The following is a 26,182-nucleotide window of genomic DNA, read 5'->3' as shown; positions in this document are numbered from 1 at the left end:
TGGATGAAATAAAATGTAAGTAAATATAAAGTATTACACATAGGAAGTTAAAATGTTAGGTCTGAATGCGCAATGGAAGGAATGAAAAGCGAGAGTACACCTCATAAGAAGGATTTAGGAGTCATAGTGGACTCAACACTATCAACTTCCCGACAGTGTTCAGAAGCCATTAAGAAGGCTAACAGAATGTCAGGTTATATAGCACCCTGACGTATGGAGTACAAGTCACAGGAGGTTCTGCTCCAGCTTTATAACACACTGGTGAGGCCTCATCTGGAGGACTGGGTGCAGTTTGGGTCTCCAGGCTATAACAAGGACATAGCAGCACTAGAAAAGGTCCAGAGGAGAGCGACTAGGCTGATTCCAGGGCTACAGGGGATGAGTTATGAGGAAAGATTAAAAGAGCTGAGCCTTTACAGTTTAAGGAAAAGAAGATTAAGAGGTGACATGACTGAAGTGTTTAATATTATGAAAGGAATTAGTCCAGTGGACAGAGACTGTGACTTTAAAATGAGTTCATTAAGAACACGGGGGCACAGTTGGAAACTTGTGATGGGTAAATTTGGTCAATTTGTGTGTTTGGTGTGCAAGTGTGTATAAAAACTGTGATGGACTGGTCCCTTGTCCAGGGTTTGTTCCTGCCTTGTGCCCTTTGCTGGCGGGATAGGCTCAGGCCTTCCCTGCAATCCTGATCTGGATTAGGCAAGTTACAAAATGATGAAATGACAATGTCAAATGCATGTATTGTGTTAGGGTAAAACTCATAAAAATAAACCAATAATACAAGCATATTACATAAATAAGGACCTCAGTAATCATTGTGTAATGGCCCACACTCAGACATACTGTGTTCATCAGGTTAGAGAAAATTTCTTAAGGTCAAGAAGGTATGTTTATGCATGTCACCATTTCTAAATAAATACATGAAACCTGCTAGTCCTTGCCTAAGCTACAAGATGAATGGAGAGTTCTCAAAGAATGAATAGAGTGTGATAAGTGAGAAAGATCGTTTTTACTTTATTGTTCTGTTTGTAAAGTAGAATCAGTCCACAGAGGGGAAGTGGTTTTCCATTGTTTTAGAAGCAATGCTCAGCGGCTCACTCTAGCTTATCCACGTCCTCAGTAGGGACTGCCATACCAAACAATCTCGGTGAAGGTTAAAATGCTTTCAGTAACTGGCAGAAAATGGATTTTGCTTCCTGTGGCACTTTAAATGTATTTATCTCTTTCAGAGAAAGCATTCCCTGCTGAGCTTTCTTAACCATAACTGATGTGTTGATCTCCCATGTACAAGTGAGACTATTTTGGGAGTCCTCTCTGCAGTTCTGGTAATTACACAACCAAAAAGACATAGCAGCACACGAATCAAAGGGGCAACCGTGTTCTTCTAAAGATTAAAGTGCATGGTCAGCTCTGACAGACTAAAGAAAATGATTGCTTTACTCTTGACTAGAGAAGGCCATGTGCAGACCAAACTGAGGTCCTTGAAAATATCATATAAAATTGATCAAGCAAGTTTTTGCTAGTTTAGTAGTGAATGACATATTTCTATACACAGAGCGGCCATTAAGAGGAAGCAAATTTAAACCAAAGACCAGGATGTGCTGCCAAATGTCTGTGTCATGTATCTGAACACTCTTAAAAATAATGGCTCTTCAAAGACACTAGAATGGGTTGTGTGGTTCCTCGCAGAAGTGAAGCTTGACAAAGCACCATTTCATTTTGTGAAGGGTTCTTTACATATGAAGATTGTGCTTTGGGATTTGAAAAGCCTCTTAACATGTGGACAAAACTGAAATCTTTAAGGTATAGTTGGCCACCTAGTAGAGTACTGACAGATCAAGAAAACCTGAACCTACTACACACAGATGGAGTCCTTTCAAAATCACAAACCATTGGCATTTCACAAATCAGTTATCATCTAATCAGGGTTATTTATGAAACCTGTTATGAGTCAAAATATGTAAATGTTCTTTCTGGAACCTTCATGTGGATAATTCTTTGGACATCCAAAAATAGTTCTCCTATGGCATCACTGTGAAGACCCTTTATTTATGGGAATGTAGCAGTAATGTCTGGATGAAACGTGCTCTTCATAGATTGTTATTCAAACAACAGAACACAAAGAAAAACAGACAGAAGAGGCAGAAGAGGAACATTTTGGCACAATGAGTACAATTCCCACACTAGCAATTTAGACGAGGTCTGATGCACTCACTTTGTCTGTATAGAATAGCGCTGTAAATTTATATTTATTGAAGTTTACTGCAGACTACTATTATAACTATAGCGTAAGTTTTATTTCCATTGGCTAATGATTGCTTATGCCTGTTTTCATTGTATAAGTGCAAGCCTAATGCTCATTTGGGCTAATTTGATTTATTCTGCCATTATTGCAGTTTGTTTGCACTGTGCTCCACAAATCGAGGTTATTAATCACTGTAACATAAAATATAAACCAAGCTATTCAAAAGTAAATTGTGCAAGGGTGGAAATCACATTTTTCATTACCAAATGTAATTTTTTAACGCAGACGTAATATTTGTGAAATGTATTGCATTTGTGTTGATCGACTTGCTGACACCATTGTGTTTACACAGTTCAGATTAATTGAGCTGGATGAAGTGGCAGCCTGACAGATTCCATAATTGATGAATATTTCCCAGCTCTCTCTCCTGCTACTTGAACACTTCTCTACAGTATGAACAGCAGTGTTTAGAAAGAAAAAAAACAACAGGGTAAAATAAAGTTCTTTAACTAAGACTGCTCCGTGGTGTTGTCTGCTCTGGTTTGGGTGATTTTCTTCATGTTAAACCCAAAATTGATTGGATCACAGGCAGGAAAACGCTATTGAGAGCTTTTGGCTTAGTACCGGAGTCGGGCCTTTACTGGGAAGGTGCACCATTTGCCCCTGGTTCAGATGCCTTTCTTGTCATTTACCATTTTTGTGTGTTTTAAATATCACTTTGTTATTGAATATTATTTTCTTTACTATATAATTCTATTATTCTATTATGTTCTTATATTTCTTGTCTTGTATATATTGAGCTTAAGAAGGTTGGTCCCCCTGACATCACATTATTTAAGGAACTAGTAGGCTGTAAGGTGGCTGCTATGACATTAGTGTTCAATTATTGTTGTTCGGCTACCATTTTTTGGATTACCATTGTGTTCGGGATTAATGTAAATTCTTGGTGTTGATCTCTCTGTGTTATAGACATTCTGCTGTGGTTCAAGATTTTGATTTTGATTTTCAAACCCTTTCTTTTTAGAGTTTCTTTGATTGAGTTTTGGATTCTTGTTTTTGAATAATTATTCAAATTATCAAATTATTAATAATTTGTATCATAACAAGGACTACTTTGTTATCTAGGCCAGGACTTTACTGTTTCCCTCTCTCTTTCTTGAATTTAAAAACCTTGCCCATTTCTGCTGGGTCGTCTAGATTTTGGGGTCAGAGTCCCTTTGATAATAAGCCTCTGTGGACCTTTGATGCCTGTCTCTAGAGGCTAAGCCTCAGTTTAACTTTCATGAGCTGTCAAAAATCATAGTGACTATTTCCCTCCTGCATCTGTCATTTCTTCTTGGCATTATTGTCCAAGACAATCTCTCAATCAATGATGTCCTTTCTTTCCATTCCACTAACCACCTATTTCACTCTCCAGTCTCGATTCCTGGTAGACCATAGTGGGTGCAGCTTTTCATTCCAGCCACTTTCTTTATCGGTAACTAATTACTGCTGCCATCTAATCTAACTTCTTTTTCTTTAATTGACTTACTTTTTGAGACTCACAACTCTTTTACTCTTCTTTACTTAACCAGCAGATAACAGATGATCCCATTTTGTATCATTTACACAATTATATACTTGCATTTCTTAGTTATTTTGTGTTTATATACATTGTCACACATGTGCACTTGGGGAACAACTTCAGGGCTCATCTGATGGTATGTAATTCTACTCCGAGCCATGGTGTGGCGCTGTATCTAACCACCTCTCTCCTCTTCCTCAATCTGCAGTTTCCAGTTTCCAGCCTCCTGGATCCGCCCTTCCACTTGCTCAGCCTCATAACTGGCTCCACTGCCATCTGGAGACATTCGGTAGAAGACTCCCATCTGAAAAGACATTCTTCATAACTGTGTGCCGGATGCCAAATTGTACAATTCTTTGTTTTGTTTACTTCATCATTATACAGGGTCACCTCTGGCGCCCCCAGCTTTTTATGATCTCTTTTCTTATTTATTTCTACAACATATACAATTTAGTTCTGTGTGTTTTGAGATTGTTAATTTTTATTATTGTCTTGATTTTTAGTATTTATGCTTATGGATCATGTGACCGCCTCAATCGCCCCTGAAACGTCACGTGATGTGATGTTTAAACATCAAGACCTTTTTTGTCACTTTCAATTATCCCTCAGTGCATCTAAAATGTCTTTCTTTTTGGCACTAACTAGCTTTATTTCAATAGGCCCTAGTGCCAGGTTTGTTTCTTTGGTTTCGACCCCAACAACCATTTGATTATGCTTTTTTTTGCACTTTTGCTTCTCTTTCTCATTTTGTCACTTGGTATTTTGACTCTTGCTATTCCTTTTTTGCCTTCAATTCTCCAGTGGTCCTGTTTGATCACAACAAACTTCAGCCATTTTTGTGCCCTTAACTCACTTGGATGCATGTGTCTATCATACAAATTATGTTTCAATGAAATATTTGAAAAGAAAAACTGAAAGTCTCAGACAATCAATTCTGGTCCGCAACTCTTTAGGATGATGATGATCTCAGTAAAGAGAAAAACCAACAGTTTCACAAATGTCTGGTGTGACAGAATGAGAGCACCAACAAGCTATAGAATTACATAAAATGGGTGTCATTTGCTTTCTTATTAAGAAATTAGTTGGAGAGGAAAATGGTGGCCTTCTGGGAACAAAATCTGAGACTCTTGAATTAGATGGTCTTCTGTTGGCTCACGTTGCATCTCATTTTAGCTCAATGATAATTTTAATGGACAGATATTGTTAGGGTCGATTAACTTATTATAAACAGTTTGGAACTGCCGTGTGTTACTGGATGTTTAAACTACTCTGTAGTCAGATGGAAGTGTGGATGGATCTTTATGTGTATTTATTATCTACTTAGTAATCTATAAAGTCTTTAATTGTATTTTTGCCCATGACCTTTTTACCGTGCTCTGAGCTTGCACTTAGTGAAGACTGCTATACAAAAATAAACTGAATTAAATTTAAAATTGTATGGCTGCTGCTTTAAGAAAAAAAAAAATAAACAATGCAGGGTTCTGAACCTTAAAAATCAAATCAATTAAAATCAAGGCAAAATTAGTCTGTTCCATTAGCAACAGTAATTGATTACTAATTAAGAAAGCGGTTGCAATGAATATCTGTAGCCACCGTGAACCTCCAGGATCTGAGGTTGACAGTCCTGCCTTAAACATTCCACAAATAACTCCACATGTTTCATATTATTAACAACATATTTAATAACAAAGACAGAAAATCTTCTACTATATTGTCAATTATGGATCAATAAAAGTTAAAATCTCTTTATAAGCTTCTCAGACACAGATTCAGTATTCTTCTGCATCATACAAAGCAGCAGTAGAGTGGGGCTGCAAACACAGAGTCCATATGCAAGAAGGCGACACTTCAATGGACTTCCTGAGAAGACTCAAGGCCTTTTGGCATGGACAGAACTTTTCTGTATATGTTCTATCTGTCTGTCTATATCAGCAATATTGGTCAAAAGGTTTGGAATACCTCCGTTTTTTCTGATTTTATGGAAATGCACGCAGTTTAATGTCTTAATGTTTCATGAAATGAATGCATAGAACAAATAACAATGTCAAATAAAAAAATATATCAAGGAATCAATAAGTATACAAATTTTATTTTTGATTCATCAAAGCAGCCTGCACCTTTTGCTGATATAACAGCCAAACTGTGGTAAGCCTTTTGATTCAGAATGGCAGCCACTCTGTGCAAGACGCCGACTCTGCCTCCAGCAAATGGCTTTCTGCCTGCTTCTCGTCCTGTCAAACCTGCAGCACAAAATCTCCTCTTCACAGTAGAAACTGAGATTTGCTTTTGTCAGCCCGCACTGTGTGCTTGAAGCTGTTGTGCTGGGAGGCGTCTGTGATCATGTGATCATGCAAGCTGGTGACCCTTACAAACTTGTGTTCTGATTGGCTGGAGACTTTAGATCTGCCACATCTCTTCCTATCAGAGTTTCTTCCAGTTTCCAATTGCCTTTGGATTGTGTAGGACACCACTGTACTCGCTGACACTTTCATTTTTGAATGGCCTACACTTCTAAGGGTAATAATACTCTCTTCTCATTTTATTTGTTCATTGCTATATTCTTGCCATTATCACTGGAACATTGTGCAATAGTACATCAGAGGTTGTAGTAACTCAGTCTGTTCCAACTCTGCTTTAAGACACACAGAGGGTTTTGAAGTAATCAGCAGAAGTTGGGACACCTGTGCAAATTGTTTGCGTCATCTTTCAAGGCTTAATTTACTTTAATTGCTGTAGAACATCTGTAGGTTGTAACCTATTAGGTGTTCCCTAAAGAAGGCCCATTTGTAATATTCTGACATTCCCTTTTTTTCCAGTTTTTGCTAAGATAAATTTTAAATTTAAACCTCTGGCAGTTTTACTGTTTACATTTTCACCATTTTAGGTCATTCATTGCATTTCAGATGATTAAGTTTGAAGAAAAACTGAGGTGTTTTAAAACTTTTAACCGGTAGTGTATCTTGGGGCAGTAGAATGACAGCAGGAAATACCAAACGAGTTAACACATTAATCGGGAAGGCAGGCTCTGTTCTCTCCCTTGGTGGCAGGAGCAGCAAGAAGGTGTGTCAGGGCATCACAGAGAAGCTAGATGTCAGTGCAGTTAGGGCCTAATTATTCACAGAAAAGAGGCATAAGTGTAAATAGTTAAGAGGTGTAGTTACCTACTGTAGACAATGGGTGGTGCAGGGTGTTACTCCGAGGATGGATCAGAGGTACAATTTGTTGGAGTGGAGTGGAGATGATGACCATCAGTAAGACAGAAAAAAAAAGTGTAGGAAATCACTAGAGAGTAGAAGGAGAGTGGGCAAGGTGGTGTGGACACATGAGGAACACAATGTAATTAGAGGAATTCTGCACCGGTGACGAACACAGCCAATTGCTAAGATTCTAGTGTGTGTGTAATTAGAGGGCGAGTGAGTAACACAGGGATTGGATGAGTTTTCCCCGTGAGGGTTAGTTAATGCCCGAGCGAGTACTGGAAGGGGATGCCATTCATTTCGTTGTTCCAGATATCCATGGTTGGATCTGTTGAACAATTCAGAGTTAGCTGTGAAGACAGAGTGATGTGTGAACCAGCCTCCGATTTACCTGAGTAGTGGAGTTGAAGATCGTGTGGGGGCCGCGAAGAATGAAAGAGGCAGACAAAGTGCTTAGGGGATTAGAGCTCCGAGGAACCAGGAGAAGTGGAAGAACTGAACTAATTGCGAGGAAAGTGCTTTGGGATTACCTCTGAGCAATCAGGTGCCATGCAAGAGGTAGAGAAAACCAATGGGTTTGTTGGCTTGTTAGATTGTATGAGATTTTAAACCTGAACGTTTAATATTTTCTGGAAGAAATTCATTTTTTTCTTTCTATGCGCCCCTAATGACTTTCTTAGAACTACAGCCAAAAATAGTGCAAGAACAATTTGTCCTTTATTATTTTCAGTGCCAAACCATAATTTGTTTTTGCACTATTTTTGGTCTGTGTCTCTCATTCCTTCACTGGAACTCAGCTATAAACTACCAGATGTCCAGACTGTAATTCTGCTGGGGTCTAGCGGTGGGGGGCGTCACAGATGGACTTTAGCTAAGCTGGTGGTTGTCATAAAGACTACCTCGCATTATGTGCATGACACCACGGCCAGTCTTCAGGACGCCTCAAATATGGAGCTGGCTCTGCCATTATGAACAGATTGGGGTCTGTGGAGCTGCAATTAGATATCATCCATCCATCCATCCATTTTCCAACCCGCTGAATCCGAACACAGGGTCACGGGGGTCTGCTGGAGCCAATCCCAGCCAACACAGGGCACAAGGCAGGAACCAATCCCGGGCAGGGTGCCAACCCACCGCAGCAATTAGATATCAGAATATGATATTCAACTACACTATTCTTTTTCCTAACATTTAAAAATGTTCATTTTAATTAAATTTTAGACATATTATTTAGGGTGGCACAGTGGTAGCACCACTGCCTTACAATAAGGAAACCTGGGTTCACATCCCGGGTGCTCCCTGCATGAAGTTTTCATGTTCCCACCATGTCTGCATGGGTTTCCTCCTTTTGCTGTCAAAAGACATGCAGATTAGGAGAACTGATGACTCTAAATGTGCGTTTGGTGTGTGTGGTCATCCAGCAATAGACTGATGCCCTTGTGCCCTGTGCCAGCCGGGGTAGGCTCCTGTGGCCCTACTTTAGATTAAGCAGGTTATCGATATATGTATTGTCACAGAGGACATGGACTGGCACAGATCTAGAATCTTTCACATCTTGAATCCCACCCTGGATGGATGGTTCCTTACCCCATATGTGTAGCCTTGATAATGTAAGGGTAGGAGGAAGGAGACTTCTTCCCGGGGTCATGTGTTACTCCAGGTGATAGCAACTCTCTAGTTGGTTTTCAGTGTCCACAGTGCAGTGCTACATGGGAGTTGTAGTTCAGATGGGTAAGCCTTGCTGGGTTTTGTGGGAGCCACCAGGGGGAGCTGTGGGCAGGAGGTTCCCTCATTTTAGGGAGGTTCTAAATAAAGTACTTCCTGGATGCAATGTGATAGCACTGGAAATTGGGTATAAAAAATGAACTGAAGGTGAAAGAAAGAAAGAAAGAAAGAAAGAAAGAAAGAAAGAAAGAAAGAAAGAAAAAGAAAGAAAAGCCTTTTGTGAAAGTATTTTGTCAATCAAACTCTTAATCGAACCTGGTATTTGTGTCTGTGAGGTCGTGTCTGGAGTTTGGAGCTCTCTGGCATATCTGCAATTTTTATTGATTTAATGAGTAGACTCTTTGTACTTTTTGTATATGTTGCTCACTGTAATACTCCAATTTACCTTTTAGGATTAGTAAAGAGAGACCATATTTATAGATCTATCTGTCTATCTAGAACACCAAAGCACAGCTGATGAGACCAGGCCAGAAAACAGGACAGCTAGAGAGACCGTATTTATGTGCGTTTTATATGTATGTTTTGACTCAGTTCATGCTTTGTTAGGTCTAGAAATAAAGTTTTTTAGTCTTTTTTAATTCCAACTTGTTTGTTTTGATAATGATTATTTTTATTAACAAGTTGTTTTTTTTTTTGCTTATGCAATGCACTGCTTAGTGTCATGTGACAGCACGTGTCATGTTGCTGACATCACAGGAAGTGACACAATAAATAAAACCGTGGTTACAACACTCACTATCCCTCAGTGGATACACTTTTTATTCTTCACAACCCTTACTGATAATTAGTTTCTAAACAATTACACCCTATTGCTATCTTTTGTTCCTCAATGTTTGATTCTAATTTTTCCCCCTTTGGCTTTTTTCACACATTCTCTTTTCCTTCTTTGTCTGACCTCTGCCTGTCTTCAACTGGAACTTTTGGATCATGTTTTCCATCTCCTGGTCCTTCCTTTTTGCTTACAATAAGAGATTATATGTCTCGGAACTTTGAAATAATGTAATAGTCTGCTTAATTCAAACTAGCGTTGTGGGTGCCATAGCTTTGGGTGCCAAGCAGGGACCACCCCTGACATGAGGCCAGTCAGTCGCCAGCTATAGCAATTGGGCTCCCAATGTAAAAAAACATAAAGTAATCCTATCACTGCAAAAAGTGAAATCTAAGCATGTGAAAAGCATTTGTACCATGACATTAAATCTCATTTTGATTATTGTAAGAATTATTGACACATCAAAAAAATTATATTTACGAGTATTTAGTTCACTTTAAGAAATCTTGTCAAGTAAATTTTGCTTATTCCATTGGCAGATGTTTTTGCTTTGCTAAATAAAAGCAACACAACTCCCATTTAAAGTTTTTTTTGTCTCGGTTTGTGCAGATGTATTTTTTGCAATATAAAATGTTTTTCTAGTGATTTTCAGATGTAAGGGAATAGTCAATGAGTAAGTAAAGTGCATCAATACCAGCAAAGATTATAATGTTACACAGAAAATGAAACAAGCAAAAACTCTTGCTGCATATTTTATAAAAGTTTCATCTGTAAAAAGGTGAGTAACTCGGTAATGGCTAGAGGGAATATAATGGAAATTCTAAATGATTTGGAGATTAGTAGTCAGCATTAAAAAGGCAAAAATACAAATAAATTGCTGGGGTGGGACCAGACACCTGTCATTTAGGAGTTTTCAAAGAAGTTAATGATTATATAGTAAAGTGCTTAATGTGTGTTTTATCAGAAATCATGGGTTAACAAGGACATTCTCAAGAGTAAATGTTAACAATTATGGATATAAAAAGGGTGGATGGGACAAACCTAGTAACGATAAGCAATTATGAGTAATTTATAGCAAAGGCAATGTACATTATTCATATATTTATGCTAAATTTAACCTTGGGGGAAAGAATGAAAGTTCTATCTATCTATCTATCTATCTATCTATCTATCTATCTATCTATCTATCTATCTATCTATCTATCTATCTATCTATCTATCTATCTATCTATCTATCATATAATGCCTTTCATATCTATACATACTGTATATACATATACATACCCTACATGAACACACAGCCCTGGACATAGACTTTGGACTTTAAAAACATGCCCACATAGAAATGCAGATAATTTGATTTTTTTTTCTGGTGTAAAAGCATGATGGCAACAATGCATTGCTTACTTACGTTGGGTTCTTTGACAGGCACAGAACCCCCAGCACTACAGGAGTTCAGATATGAATCTGAAATGGCTGATAGACTGAATGCTCACAACTTCCACTTTGCTGTTGCCTGTAGCTCCTTAAGCACTGTTGGTGGATATTTTGAACATGTGACACTTGAACTGCAAAACCCTGTGTCTGTATTTCTCTTTATGTCATTAAAGTGCAATATCTGCATACCTTTTATATTATACTTACATATGAATGTGGCACAGTGGTATCGCTGTTTCCTCGCAGTAAAGAGATCAGGTTCATAGCCCAGAACATCCCATTGTGAAGTCTGCATATTCTTTTCGGATGTTTTCTGGGTGCTCCAGTTTTTTCCCACAGTCCAAAGACATGCATGTTAGGTGGACTGGAAACACTAAATTGGCCCTAGTGCAAGGGAAGTGCTCCAGAGGCTGCAAGTTCTTCATGCTAACCCTTTTCTTAATAAATGACCAGTTTTCTTTGCTGCTAATTAACTTCTTTTGCCTTCATTTTAATTGTCTTGCTATGTAGTGAGAAGTCAAGCAAAATGACCCCTTTTATTGGCTAACTAAAAAGATTACAATATGCAAGCCTTCGAGGCAACTCAGGCCCCTTCTTAGGGGAAGGGGCCTGAGTTGCCTCGAAGGCTTGCATATTGTAATCTTTTTCGTTAGCCAATAAAAGGGGTCATTTTGCTTGACTTCTCACTACATTCATAATGGCTAACACAGTACAACACCCGAGTACTATTGTCTTGCTATTTAAGATTCAGCCCCTTTAATTGTTTACTTAATTATAAGGTGGTCACAGTAATGTTGATCTGCTCAGTTGAGCAAAACATTTTGAAGTTGTTCTTAGAAAAAAGAAAATGAGCAGTTTTAGAAATGTCTGCTCTGGCAGAACAAGAGCATCAACTAGTCATGGAATTAAATAACGGGTTTAATTAACAACAACAATCAGCTTCTAATTAAGAAACTGGTTGGAGTGAAATTAGTTGGTTTGAGGGCCCAACTTAGTTGGTCATCTGCTGGCTCATTAACTTAATGGCACATGTCTGTTTGGGTGCTGTTTAAAGAAAAAAAACAAAGTAATTCAGAGAACTGAATCTTAACAAACAAGCCAAATGAAATGAATAGAAATGAAGTTGATTAGTGGCAAAAACCGGTAACTAATTAAGAAAAGGGTTAGAATGAAAACCTGCAGACATAGTAGCACTCTAGGACCAGAGCTGGAGAGCCCTGCCATAGTGGTTGTGTGCTGTGTGTGTGTGTGTGTGTATTCACTAAAAGATGAGCTGACATCCAGCCCAGAGGTAGTTCCTGCCTTGCATCCTATGTTTGCTGGGATTGGCTTCAGCACCCATGACCCTGTGCAGTAACGAGCAGCCTTAGAAGATGGTATGGAATAAACATGACACAGGGAGATGATAGATAGATATGAAAGGCACTATATGATTGATAGATAGATAGATAGATAGATAGATAGATAGATAGGGCACTATATAATTGATAGATAGATAGATAGATAGATAGATAGATAGATAGATAGATAGATAGATAAGGTACTACATAACTGATAGATAGATAGATAGATAGATACATAGATAGATAGATAGATAAGGCACTATATATTAGATAGATAGATAGATAGATAAGGCACTATATAATTGATAGATAGATAGATAAGGCACTATATAATTGATAGATAAATAGATAGATAGATAGATAGATAGATAGATAGATAGATAGGGCACTATATAATTGATAGATAGATAGATAGATAGATAGATAAGGCACTATATAATTGATAGATAGATAAGGCACTATATAATTGCTAGATAGATAGCTAGATAGATAAGGCACTATATAATAGATAGATAGATAAGGTACTACATAATAGATAGATAGATAGATAGATAGATAGATAGATAGATAAGGCACTATATAATTGATAGATAGATAGCTAGATAGATAAGGTGCTATATAATAGATAGATAGATAGATAGATAGATAGATAGATAGATAGATAGATAGATAGATAGATAGATAGATAGATAGATAGTGTGGCCAGGGTCCATGCCCGGCTGGGACGCCCCTTCACTGTATATGCAGGGGGAGCAGCCCTGGATGGTGCAATACCTCTCCCTGGATGCTGGATGGCCACTCCCCTGGGTTGGAGTGGCGCCTCGGTTTCCCGCAGGGCTACATGGGAATTGCAGTTGGGTGCAGCCCTGTTGGGTCCCGCAGGCACTACCAGTGGGTGCTTCAGCTGGGACTCCTGAGCCTGTATGGGCAGAAGGGTTTGTCTGGGTGCTTTATTTGTACTTGGGACTGTGTTGTGCCTGTGGGGGTCATGGGGAAGACATGACCCACAGGTGAAGAAAAATAAAAGTTTATTTATTTTAACATGCCTCTGGTGTGAGTCTGTTGTCAGATCAGGCTCCCATATAGTGCCTTTGTTACAACAGATAGATAAGGCACTATATGATTAATAGATAGAAAGATACAGTAGATATGAAAGGCACTATATGATAGGTAGATAGATATGAAAGGCATTATTAGATAGATAGATAGATAGATAGATAGATAGATAGATAGATAGATAGATAGATAGATAGATAGATCCACCTTATGGCCACAGGTTCTTCTCTCCTACTGCTCCAGCTTTAGAAGTTTAGAAACAGTTCTATCAGTTTTTACAAATGATTTATAAAAATGCCTCAGCTGAATAAGCACTGACAGTAAAAGGCTAATTTGTACAGAGGCAGGGAGGCTATTGTAAGTAAGGTGTTTACAGTCGGTGGTTAGAACTAAACCAGTAACCCTGTAGTTTCCAGTTCAGCATCTTTGCCAACAGCCCACATAAAACAAAACGTGTTACTGAATGTTGTTCTGGTTTTCTTTTTATCCACTGGTTTGGCTCTGCTACCACAAAAATGAAAAGGAGAGATAAATCCCTCTAATTGTTTGATGCTTCTGTATTTTGTGAGATACACTCTGGTGTAATGAAAAGTTTCAGGTTATGTGGCTGACAGTCTCCACCAGTCAAGCTCTTTTAACTTTGCAGTGGTTTCATTGGAAACGGCCAAAGACAGAACTGTATTTCGTACAAATGCCATCCATTCTTTAACAAATCCACCTTATTCAGTCCAGCATCACAATGGCGAGGTCACATTGCAGCAGTCATCAAGTATAAGGCAAAAATCTATCCTGAAATGGGGCAGCAGCCAGTCACTGGTCACACTCACTTGTGTGGGGCCGGTTTTAGCATTTTCATTTACAAACAATCTCCTCATTACTCAAGTAAAATCTCACACAGGAGTATGGGGAACGTAACGACTTCACACGGGGAGTTCTGAGAATTGAAGAGATTTGAGAAAGAAACATGTAGACTTGACACAGTCAGAGACAGGGCTGAGATTTGATGCTAGGACTTTGGATCTGTGAGACAGCAGCTCAATTCAATTGGCCACCATTTCAAAATAATAAGATTTAGGATTTGACTTGTCAGCAAATGAACACTCAAACGTAATTGATTATGAATATGCATAATGCTTTACCCAGACTGCTGTTTGTGTCATTATCAGGTATTTATTTCTTATATGTTATTTTATTCTGTGAAGGAAAGGCATCCTCACATTCATCCTTGGGTGACATCCATGTGACAAGGCACCTGTTCCCCTTCATTTAGGGGTGGCAACTTATCCCACAGAAATGAAGCGAGGGGCACCTGTGGGTAAAGATTTGCAAAGTAATTATCACAGGCTTGAACAAGCTAATAATCATCTTCTTTCTTTTAATTAGTAGTCACAGACAAGGCAAAGTGTGTGTCTGCTTTGCAGATTACCTGGCAAGCGTGAGCTTGCCTGATCCTCAAACAAGTAATTCCTTGCTTAACTCCTTGTGTTTTTAGTATTTGGCATTTTCTAAAGCTGAGATAAAGCATTTAATTAATAGCAATGTATCAACCCCCGTCCCCCGGTTTGCTCTTTCTACTTCAGTAATTATGTTAGTAATGTTATGAAACCCCATGAATATGCTGTTTGTTCTAAAGTCTAAAGAAAAGACAAAATATTACGAGCTGCTGTTTGAAGATTACAAGAGAAGAGACAGCTTAGATGAGAAGCAGTCATTCAGCACAGGCAATGAACCCGTCAAAGAAAACAGTTGATTTAGGGGGCATTGTAGCACAGTGGTAAATGCTGCTGCTTCATAGATCCAACGCCCTGGGTCTGAGTCTTGTGCCCTGTATTGTCAGTGTATGCAGTTTGCACATTTTCCCAGTGTCTGTGTGGTATTTCCTTCAGGTAATTTGGCTTTCCTTCCACCTTTTTTCCCTAGTAGACTATGACCCTTTAACAGTGGTAGTGACATTCTTTACATGTTCTATAACTCTCTTATAGCCAGTCTGTACTGTGCTGGGCTGGTAGCATCACTTCAACAGAGGCTTCCCGAATCAACAAGCTGATTAAGAAGGCAGGCTCCGTTATGGGACTCCCTCTGGACCTGCTGGAGGTAGTAGTGGAGGAGAGGATGAAGAGAAAACCAATGGCCATTAGGAACAATGCTGCACATCCTCTCTGTGACAAACTAATACTGAGGACTTTCAGCCAGCGAATCACTAAGCAGAAACATGTCAAGAAACACGACTGGGGGTCCATCATAATAAAGGCAAAATGACTCTATAGTGCTTCACTGTGACTGCACTCTTATCATTGACCAATCTATCTATCTATCTATCTATCTATCTATCTATCTATCTATCTATCTATCTATCTATCTATCTATCTATCTATCTATCTATCTATCTATCTATCTATCTATCTATCTATCTATCTATCTATCTATCTATCTATCTATCTATCTATCTATCTACAGTGCGCCCCCATGACATTTGGGACAGCAACACATTTTTAGAGCACATTGCAGACTTTCATTTAAGGTTATTTGCATACATTTCTGTCACACCACATAGGAATGATGACACTTTTTCAGGACACCATAATATTTGTGACACAGCAATGGCAGGTCTGTTAAAGCTGTTATAATTAGGATGTTGTTGCATATGACTGATAAAAGTCTGGCATCATCAGGTGCTGAGTATCATCTCTGTTGATGCTCTGCCAAGCCTCTACAGCAACCATCTTCAGCCCCTGCTTGCCTCCTTAAGTTTCTCTTCAGCATATGGAAGGCTGGCTCAATTGGATTTAAATTGGGTGACTGGCCTGGCGATTCAAGAATTTTCCTTTTTTTAGCCTTGAAAATCTCCTGTGTTGCCTTAGCAGTCTGTATGGATCATTACCTTGTTGTAAGATGAAGTGCTATCCAATGAGTTTGGAGGAATTTACTGGAACTTTAGAAGATCAGATGTTTCTCTACACCTCAGAATTCATTGTGTGACTGCCGTCAGCAGTTCTATCATCAGTGAAGAGAAGTGTGCCAGGACCTGTGGCAGCCATACATGCAGTTTTCGTTTTCACACTTTGCTCTTGCCATCACTCATATGCAGGTTCATCTTTGTCTGTAAGATCTTCTTCCAGATTTCTGCAGGTTCTTTTAAGTACTTTTTTGCAAACTGTAATCTGGACATCTTGTTTTTGTGACCAACTAGTGGTTTGCATCTTCTCGTGTGGCCTCTGTATTTTTGTTCATGAAGCCTTCTGCTGAAAGTCGTCTCCGACACACACACATCGGTCTCCTAAAGACTGTTTCTGATCTGTCAGAGAGGCATTGGAGGCTTTTTCTTGACCATAGTGAGGATTCTTCTGTCATCAGCAGTGGAGGTCATCTGTGGCCTACCAGTCCCTTTGTGATTACTCAGCTCACCAGTACATTCTTTCTTCTTAACACTAGAATCCCTGAAGCTTACGAAAAAAGTCACACTCCCCGGCCTCCTTAAATTCCTTCGCACCTTCTCATCAGCGTCTTTTGTTTTGCAAATGTGTCGATCAGCACAAGCAGTGAGCAGACTGCTATCCCATCCCCCCACTGACGGAGCTCAAGTCAGTCAGCTTGCGCCCAAAAAGAAGAAGCTTTTGATTTCAGTCTGTAACACCCAGTGCAAATTTTTGCTACCTGTAAAAGATATCGCTGAAGGGATATACGCAGACACACAAACGCTGGTGAATCCTGTCCTGTTGGTATGTTGTTGTCTCTTGAATTTTAATGTTATTCAGTTTTATTCTTGAATAAAAACACACTTGTTTTTCGTTTTTGCGAAACTGTTTATTTTATATTCCAGTAACCACTTGAATGAGATCAAATCTGTCTCTGCCTCTCTCATGCACACACACACACACACACACACATTCATACATGAAAACGTCACTATTTGAAAACGCTATGCCATTTGAACATGAGTTGCCATTTGAACATGTTTTTGTTTTCGATCTTGCCTGTATTCCACGTTATAGTGGATGGTACTGAGAATGCAGACAGACTTCTTTTTCGGTGCATACACTGTCATACACTATCTATGGAAATATTGAATGCCTATCTATCTATCTATCTATCTATCTATCTATCTATCTATCTATCTATCTATCTATCTATCTATCTATCTATCTATCTATCTATCTATCTATCTATCTATCTATCTATCTATTGGGGATATTAGATGGTACAGTAAGTATAGGCGATTCATTATTGTTGGATTGCATAATAATTCCAGGTGCCTCAGTGACTATGGTGTTACACTGACATCCCATGTAGTGCTTTGACTTTCTGTTACCCCCCCTATTTCAGAACATAGGGTAATAATTATTCATTTGTTTTTTTAATCATACATGCTATATAAAATGAAAACTACAATTGTTACGGTGGATTGATTGATTTATGTGGTGTGTTGTTGGTATTTTGGGACTTTCTCCAGTCTGTTGGAAATATGAAAGTAAGAATTTTGTTGTATTGTGCACACATGGCAATAAAGTTGATTGCTGGTAGTGTGACCAATCAGGTAAGAGGTTTCACATTGCACTGCCCTGTTGTCGATGATTAAATACTGTATATGAAAAGAGTGTCCTCCGGCAAGTTCTATGAGGTAGACATTGCTGGACATTTCAGCATGCCTTGTTCTTTTTGGGCTAAGGTGTGTGGTGTTATAGTCCAGAGCAGTTGTCAGGGCAGAATTAAATGATTTTTTTTAACTTTAATTTTTTCATCTGACATCTTTTACTAATCAGCTAAATCAAACACGGCCGCTCGAGTTCCAAAAGGACACTGCCAGCTGCTTGCTCAAACTTAAATTACTTGCAAATGAGACACTTGAGTGATGCCAATTGCGCCTGCAATCTGCCTTTAAGTTCAATGTGCTCTGCACATTGGATTCCATTTGCAGCCTCTTAAATTTACAATGTACACTACTCGCTCTTCCACATTCTGAAAGATGTTTTCAAGAGTTCCTTAAAGCGACTGATAAATGGCAATTTCAAGCCAGATCCCATCTGTTTTGTGTTTCTGGGCAAAGAAAAAAAAATGGAAGTCTCGATAAATCTTCATTGTGGAAAATATGTCTTGTAAGGGCTCGGCAGTAAATAGGGAGTAACCCTCTGGTAAACATCAGAAATAATTTGTTTGAAAGAAGCTGTCTTCTGTCCCTGGATGAATCCATAAAGCAATTATTCAAATGGAATAAGGGGAATGCAGTACAATTGTTTAGACCTCGGAAAAGCACAAATAAATGCAGTGAGATGCAAAGCTGATGAGGCCATAAATTCAAATAAGAGGAGGAAGCTTTCCTTGTACTTTGCCAATAGTGTTGAGCAAGAAACACTCAAAGCTACAATCTGTTCAATAGGAATAGAAAAACTGGAGTCACTTCCTTTGTGCCTCTGTTAAATGCTGGATATGCCAAGTGCTGCCACATGCTGCATGGTCAATGAGTTGTCTTCTGTTCTGTGGTGCATGTTGTAAATGTCAAGTTCAACCATTTTGTCATGATTACACAGTACAATACAATTTTTACATGAATGTCACCCACCGATGAGTGACAGTAGAACAATGGCAACAATTAAAATGAATAAAATGTCAGGCAATAGAAAATCAACCTATGTATGTTTTAAATAAAATTTAAATTACTGAGGGAGACTTACTTATTACTGATTTTTTACAACATTCTTAATGTAGAAACGCCACTGATAAGGTGAATCTTAACACGCGGAGACTGATTGCCCAAAAAATAACCTTACTATACATTTTATCATTTGAAACTATTGATAAACATTATTAGTGTATGTACCTGTAGTGCATGTAGGTTATGTATAAATTGTGTATAGATTGCGCACTGCCACAGTTACTTGGGGGTCCACATCAATAGCAGGCTGCACTGGTCTCGTAATACAGTGTTGGGGCTCTAAAACTGTTAACAAAATCTGGTCCTATTGTTTATTGTTCTTTGTTATTGTGGGTGTTTATACCATCAAAATGTAAACATGCACAAATTGTGTTGATGACTTTCTTTCTTTTTAGTTCATAATCTAATTCTCAACTTTGACTGTCTTGTATTTTTCTATTATTTGGTGTTTAATGCTTAATATTAGTGTGCATCCTGTGTTGCTCATGTCATCACTTCTTTTATTCTTATTGTAATCCTTTGTATATTTGTGAAGAACTTTGATCATGGGAAACAGTGTGAAACATTATATATATATATATATATATATATATATATATATATATATATATATATATATATATACAGTATGTATATTCATGGCATTCATAGTCTGAATCACAATCTGATTGTATGGGTGGTTAGGTCTGCTAACATCCGCCACGGTGCCCTCTTTCAGTTGTGAGAAGCAGATCATAGAATGGTTGAAATAGTTTACTGTCAAATAATGCAAAGAGTACGCGACACGTGTTTCACCCTAATTCTGGGCTCATCAGGCGTACACACTCACTGCACCCCCTCTCGGGAATCGAACCTTGGACGTCAGTGCTAGAGGCAAAGCCTCTAACGTTGTGCCACGACGTGTGGTTCGTTCATTTGACAGCATGTAGATCGGGGTAATTACATTCATGGCATTCGTAGTCTGTGTCACAATCTGATTGTATGGGTGGTTACCTACCAGGTAACGCTTGTGGTTGGTCAGCAAGTTGGCTAACATCCTATACACTATATACTGTATATATAGTGCAAGAATGGACGCTGTATAGCACCTGACCTGACACAGATTGGACACGGGAGGCATGTGTAAAATAAACAAACTTTTATTTTTCTTCGTCTGTGGGCTACGCCTTCCCCGTACCCACAGACACAACACAGTCCCAAGCACTTAAGCACACAAGTAGCAACAAGCACTTATCCACCTCTCTTCCACCACCACTCCTCCTCAGCAAGCTTTGTCCTCCTTCTACCCGACTCTGGCTGCTGAGTGGTGGTCGCTGGCTCCCTTTTATTCGGTAACCAGAAGTGCTCCAGGTGGTCGATTGCTAACATCCAGCTGCACTTCCGGTTGTGGCGAAACCAGTGCCCAAAAGGGGCCAGCCACTCCTGCTGCAGCACCCCCTGGCGGAGCCTGCGGAAGTCCACAGAGCTGCACAGAACTCCAACCCCCATGAAGCCCTGGGGGAGTCCGAGGCACCGCTGCAACCCAGGGAGGCTGCCATCTAGCGTCCAGGGAGAGATACTGGGCTTCCCACCCTTGTCCTCCTGGCATGGGCCCCGGCCATCCGTCACAATATAGATAGATAGATAGATAGATAGATAGATAGATAGATAGATAGATAGATAGATAGATAGATAGATAGATAGATAGATAGATAGATAGATAGATAGATAGATAGATAGATAGATAGATAGATAGATAGATAGAAATGCCAGGGCCTTCAACCTTTATCTTGCTATTAATTGTGCACTTATGAAGTGTAACAAAAGCAACGAATTGGAGGTGCGGGCAGCATCAACCATGGTAGGTGGAGGCATGGCCACACACCGTGACTGACAGGAGAAATACAGCAGCGTGGGCATACCACATTGCTGGAAAGAAAACAGCCACAATGACATCAGCTGACAGTGGAGCACATTGCACAGGCCGACTGATTGCTTTCATTGCTAACACAAGTCATGTACTTTGAGTGCAAAAGAACGCCATACACAACTGAAAGACAGGAGGTACAAGCTACCTTTGCCAGGTTACTGGGCTTCAGGAGCTTCTCGATGCAAGAAGCAGTGCGGCCATGTGTGACAAGAAAAGAAGAGTGGCAACATCTGATGACAGTTGTTTTCATCATAAATGCAGGTCATACACTGTGAGTGCAAAAGAAAGTCTTGCACAACCAAAGAACAGGAGGGACAGGCTAACTCCACCACATTACCGGGCTTCAGGTACTTCTGACTGCAAGTGGCAGAGCGGCCATGTGAGACAGGAAAAGAACAGTGGCAACATCTGTTGATAGTGAAGCACATTGCAAACACATCATGCACACCATTTGGGCATGCAGAAGGTGACCTGGGTAGCTGTGAACAACCTTTCTTTGAGGACCGGAGGTCTATGTGTTTCCTCGTGAAGTTGCCAGTACAAAACAGCTTTGAGTAGCTGTGTCCTCGTATCTAGTGGTGCTAATGGTTCTGTACAATTTGCCAGACTGCATTTGTAAAATTCTGTTGTTTCCAAGGTAAGTGGGAGTATAGCTTGCTTTGATTTGTGGTGTCTTAAGCCAGAGTTCATTACTAGGCAAAACACAAACACATTTGAGAGCTCCACTATTTGCATAGTCTGTTCCGTACGTTAAAAACCAGCCTGAATGCTGTAAATGATAAGAGAAACGTAGCTTTTGATGTTCATCAAGAAAACAAAGCAGACAGGGATGCTTGGCCATGCCTTTTGCAGAAGGAGCCCATCATTGGAAACTCTTGGACAGAGTGTCATAGGTATAGAGGGGAGGTTTACTCACACACATCTGGTAACTCATCATAGTATTAGACACACAACCCAAAGGTCAATTGTAATTCATTTTTTATTCATTCTTTAATTTATTGTATTTATTCATACAGATAATAATTAAAACGACCCCAGGAGAAATATTCTTTTCATTTCACCAGGCCCCAGTTAAATCATAAAAAACTGACTCACCTTCAGCCCTTTAATCACAAAATATTTAACAAAGACACAATCTGCAGCCCCCACCTCTCCCCTGCCCCAATCTCTAGGGTCTCTTGATAGGAATAAAGACCACCTGGTCTCTTCTTATAATGACTACCACACAATATAACCACAAATGAAGTGGACAGGTCTGGAATAGATTATTCTTTTATTCCTGTACCCCTGTTTTCACCTCATGCCTTACTTTAGTCAATGAAAGCAAAGCAGACCATCCTCAACCCCACTTAATTCAACTGAAGGTTGCAAGGTGCCAGAGCTGATCCTGGCAGCATCAAACTCAAGGCAGGAAAATGTCAGGGGCAATGTGCTAGTCCATTGCAAAGCATACTTACAGTACACATACGTCAAATTAGGGACAATTAAACTCCAACATGTAGGAGAACCATTTGGTGAAAAAATGATGAGAACTTTAACAAAATGCAATGCATCCATCTAGTATTGTTAGTATTGGAAATGGTGGTTGTAACAGAAGCTTACACATTGGAAGTATTTATACTCTTAACTGTTTAAACTGCTCATTCTTAGCCAAGGCCGATTCCATTTCTGTAACTTTTGTAATGGCTTTTCCTACCAGCTGGGTTTGTGTCCGGCCTCTTACACTACCAGCTTTACATGCAGGTAACTTAACAGACTAAAATAAAGTGAGATTTTCTGTAGTCCACTAGACGTGATTGTTATGTTTGTGGAGTGCATTGAAAGCTACCTTACTTACAGCTGTCAGCCTTGATGAAGGCAATCCCAGCTTCTAACAAAGACATAATTTAACTGCAGAACCACTCTTTTGGGGACTGGCACCAAAGCTTCTCACTAAGGGTGGTACTGCATATTCTGATTATGACATAAAACCTTTAGAAGGGCATGGTGGTGGAGATGGCAGGTCTCTTTTTCCCCTCATATTATTGAAAGATAGCACAAGAGGTTGTATTGCTGGTCACTTACATTCTTTTGTATTGGAAGGTGCTGTCAAACAGGAGTGGCAGACCATGCCATAGATGTTCTTGGGTCTGTTCTCCAGAATGTAGAAACTGCATGAAAACAAAAAAGAGAAAGTACATATGTAACAGAAACACACAAATATAATGAAAACAGTGAGTTACTATCAGGTTAGCTCAGGTCAGGTCAGGTGGGGGAGCATGCACTGGTATGGCGTGTTGCTGCATCCATCTCATGACGAAACAGCTCGGGATCCCAGTTGGCAACGCCCCAAGCAGTCCCACCCTCCAGAAATGACCCTCTATCCACCACAGCCAGGAGTTACGTTGGCATCCTCTTTGACTGGTCCAGCCATTGGGTCCTCAGCAATGAGGATCCTGCCAGCCAAATCAACCTTGAGTGATTATGCTACATGGCCGAAGTGCCATAACTGATGCTCCCTCACAATGGAGGTAATGTGCCTCAATCGAGACGCTGGTGAGAAACCGATTCGATACAAAGTCAAACCAGGGGGATTCTCCAAAGAGACACAGTACTGAAGGAGTCCATCCTTCATCTCAGGTCACTGGATAGCGTCCATGTCTCACAACCATATAGCAAAACAGGGAGCACCAGGACTATAAAGACCTGGGCCTTGATTCTTTTGCAGAGATATTGGGAGCACCACACACCCCTTTCCAGTGATCTCGTGAACCCCCCATACTCTCCCAATCTGTCTACTGTAATGTAGTAAAAAGCAGTAATAAACTCATTGTATTGGCCCAGTTCCCTCCATTAGCTCCATTAGCTCCAACTCAAGAAGTCACTTCAATTACCATGGCAGATGTGTAGGCAAATAGAAACAATTGGCTAAACCTGTAAAGTGGCTTGATATTGGTGTAAAGGTACTACACAAAATATTGTATTTTTTTGTAGGTCTTTTCGTGCAATGCCATTGGACTATATTGTCTGCAGCAAATATATTCAGTAATTAGTACAGTATGCAGACAACCCACCCGCTAGAGATTTTGCATCTGTAGATGAGTTCCTCTCTGTCTCTCCCATAGGTCATGAAACAGACTTTCTCCTTTCTCAACTGATTCTTCCACAGGAGTCTTTTTTCTTAACATTCCCTTGATCTCCTTCCATGGACCACCTAACCTATGCAAACGTCTGGTCCACAGGAGAGCCACATTACTCACCAGGCACTTTGAGGAGTTGCTGTGTCACTTCCAAATATGTCCCCAAAATACCTTTATATCTGATCCCTCTGGTAAATTCAATATTAAACAACTGGCCTCTTGCAAGTGCAAAAATCTTATTTACTGCATTTCTTGTAGGAAGTGTCCAGCCATCTACACAGATGAAACAGGGAGACAGCTTGTAGACCATTTCAAGGAACCCGTTTAAGCTGTACAGAGTCTAATATGGAACACTTCACATCCATTGATCATAGCCATATTGATCTTTCTGTTTGTGTCCTTTCACAGGGCTTCAAAGACACTTTTCAAAGAAAGTCAGAGGACACTCAGCTCATTCTGAGTCCAGGATCACACATTTTTCCAGTTCTTAATGACCAACTAACTTTTTAATCTCTTCCTTCATCTCCTTTAATGGCGCGTTTTCATGCCAATTCTCACCTTCTCTCTTGTCTGCCTCAGCTTTGCTCTCTCCTTTTCCTCTTTATTGTTTACTAGCTGTTTAAGCCCGTGTTGTAAAAACCCCGGGGTCCTAGAAACTATTGAAATCGTCAGAAAAAAAACTGAAATGTAGAGATGTCAGGTAATTGAAAGGAACTACTCTGGGCATCTCTCTCCTGGGAAGATTAATTTTGCAGACGTGATCACCTCGCTGGTGTATTAGCGGCTATGCGACTTTGTCTTTCTACAGAGGTTTCGTTTTGCCGACGTGCTCGCCTCGCTTATGTATTAGCGGCGGGAGGAAAACTAAAAAGGATACCATTTTGCCAATGTGCTCGCCTTGCTTCTGTATTAGCGGTTAAGCAAGTGACTCTTTCTTTGGAGGTTTCGTTTTGCCGACGTGCTCGCCTCGCTTGTGTTTCCTCAGAGGAGGAGCCTTTAGCCCAACTCCACCTCTCACTTCCAGGCCGGACAGACAGACACACACACTCCCACATGTAGTTGTTTATATATAAGATTACCTGTCTTTTCGTTTTTATTTGTACACCTGATGAAGGCCATACAGCTGAAATGTTGTGTCTTTAACCTTCTTTCCTTTAACCTTTTTTTTCATGAGTACAGTATATTACTGTGATGGAGGTTTAATTGGTCATACAGAGAAGTATATGCCATTTTTTTAGTTACAAATATATATTTACACTTTTTTATTTGATATACTTTACTAATCCCTGAGGTAAATTGTCTATTTGCATGAGCTTTGGAGGTCAGAGAGCAGGGTCACCCATTATACGGTGCCCCTGCTGCAATTTTCAGGTTAAGGACCTTGGCTCAAGGGCCCAATGGAGTAGGATCCCTCAGTTAACAGGATTTGAACTGTCAAGCTTTCAGATACCAGGGCAGATCCTTAGCCTCAGAGCCACCACTTTGCCAACATGGAATTAGTTTTGTATTTATATACACGTGACATTAGAAAGCTTGCACTTTACAAAGATCTGACCTTTAATACTTTTACTATTTCGTTTTGACTTCGATTCTGGCTTTGGCAACAGTAAATATGACTTTCTGGTTTTCAACTGGCTTTATCTCTCATTCCGATTCCATATCTTTAATTACTGTGCTGCCACCAGGCATGAAATTCAAATTCAGGATGCTTGAATCCTTAAGCACTTACAAACGTGCCATTATGCCACCCTTCCACATGTTATCTTTGTGTTAAAAGTTCCTACAAATTGAATGATGAAGACAACTGATATCCATATTCATTATGAGTGCGGAGAGTAAGGCGGTCCTGTAAAAATGATTCATTTCAGCTTAGCAAAGTGGTTTCTTGCACAATTTACATTGAAATTTATCATTAAACACATTGAGACACTTTAACATCTTAGTTAATATTCCTGTGTGTAACCTTAAACAAATTATATTATTTGGTCTTGGTTCTCTTCTAGTGTTTTGTCATTTTGTATTTTTTTTCCTGCTTGTTGTTTCTTATTGTAATTCAAAACTTTGTGTTTTTTATATTAATCTTAATTATTTGGTGTTTAATATTTGTTTGAATCCAATGTTAGTAATTTGATCTTTTTCTGTGCTATTATTCCTTGTTTATTGTT

At 39.5% G+C, this 26,182-nt stretch overlaps 1 protein-coding gene across 2 annotated transcripts in view; it reads right to left on the bottom strand.

Moving 5' to 3' along the window:
- The window catches only part of edar (ectodysplasin A receptor), a 169,126-nt gene that overhangs the window by 61,361 nt on the left and 81,583 nt on the right, over window positions 1-26,182 (bottom strand). For both annotated transcript variants that reach the window (XM_028800897.2, XM_028800898.2), the window contains exon 4: window positions 22,963-23,048. In XM_028800897.2, coding sequence (XP_028656730.1) covers window positions 22,963-23,048 — 86 coding nt within the window. The remainder of the gene's footprint in view (window positions 1-22,962; window positions 23,049-26,182) is intronic.

Source organism: Erpetoichthys calabaricus, chromosome 4 (assembly GCF_900747795.2).
Source record: "Erpetoichthys calabaricus chromosome 4, fErpCal1.3, whole genome shotgun sequence".
NCBI classification, from domain to species: Eukaryota; Metazoa; Chordata; class Cladistia; order Polypteriformes; family Polypteridae; genus Erpetoichthys; species Erpetoichthys calabaricus.
The sequence above is the reverse complement of the archived record's forward strand: the minus strand, read 5'-3'. Positions and strand labels throughout refer to the sequence as shown.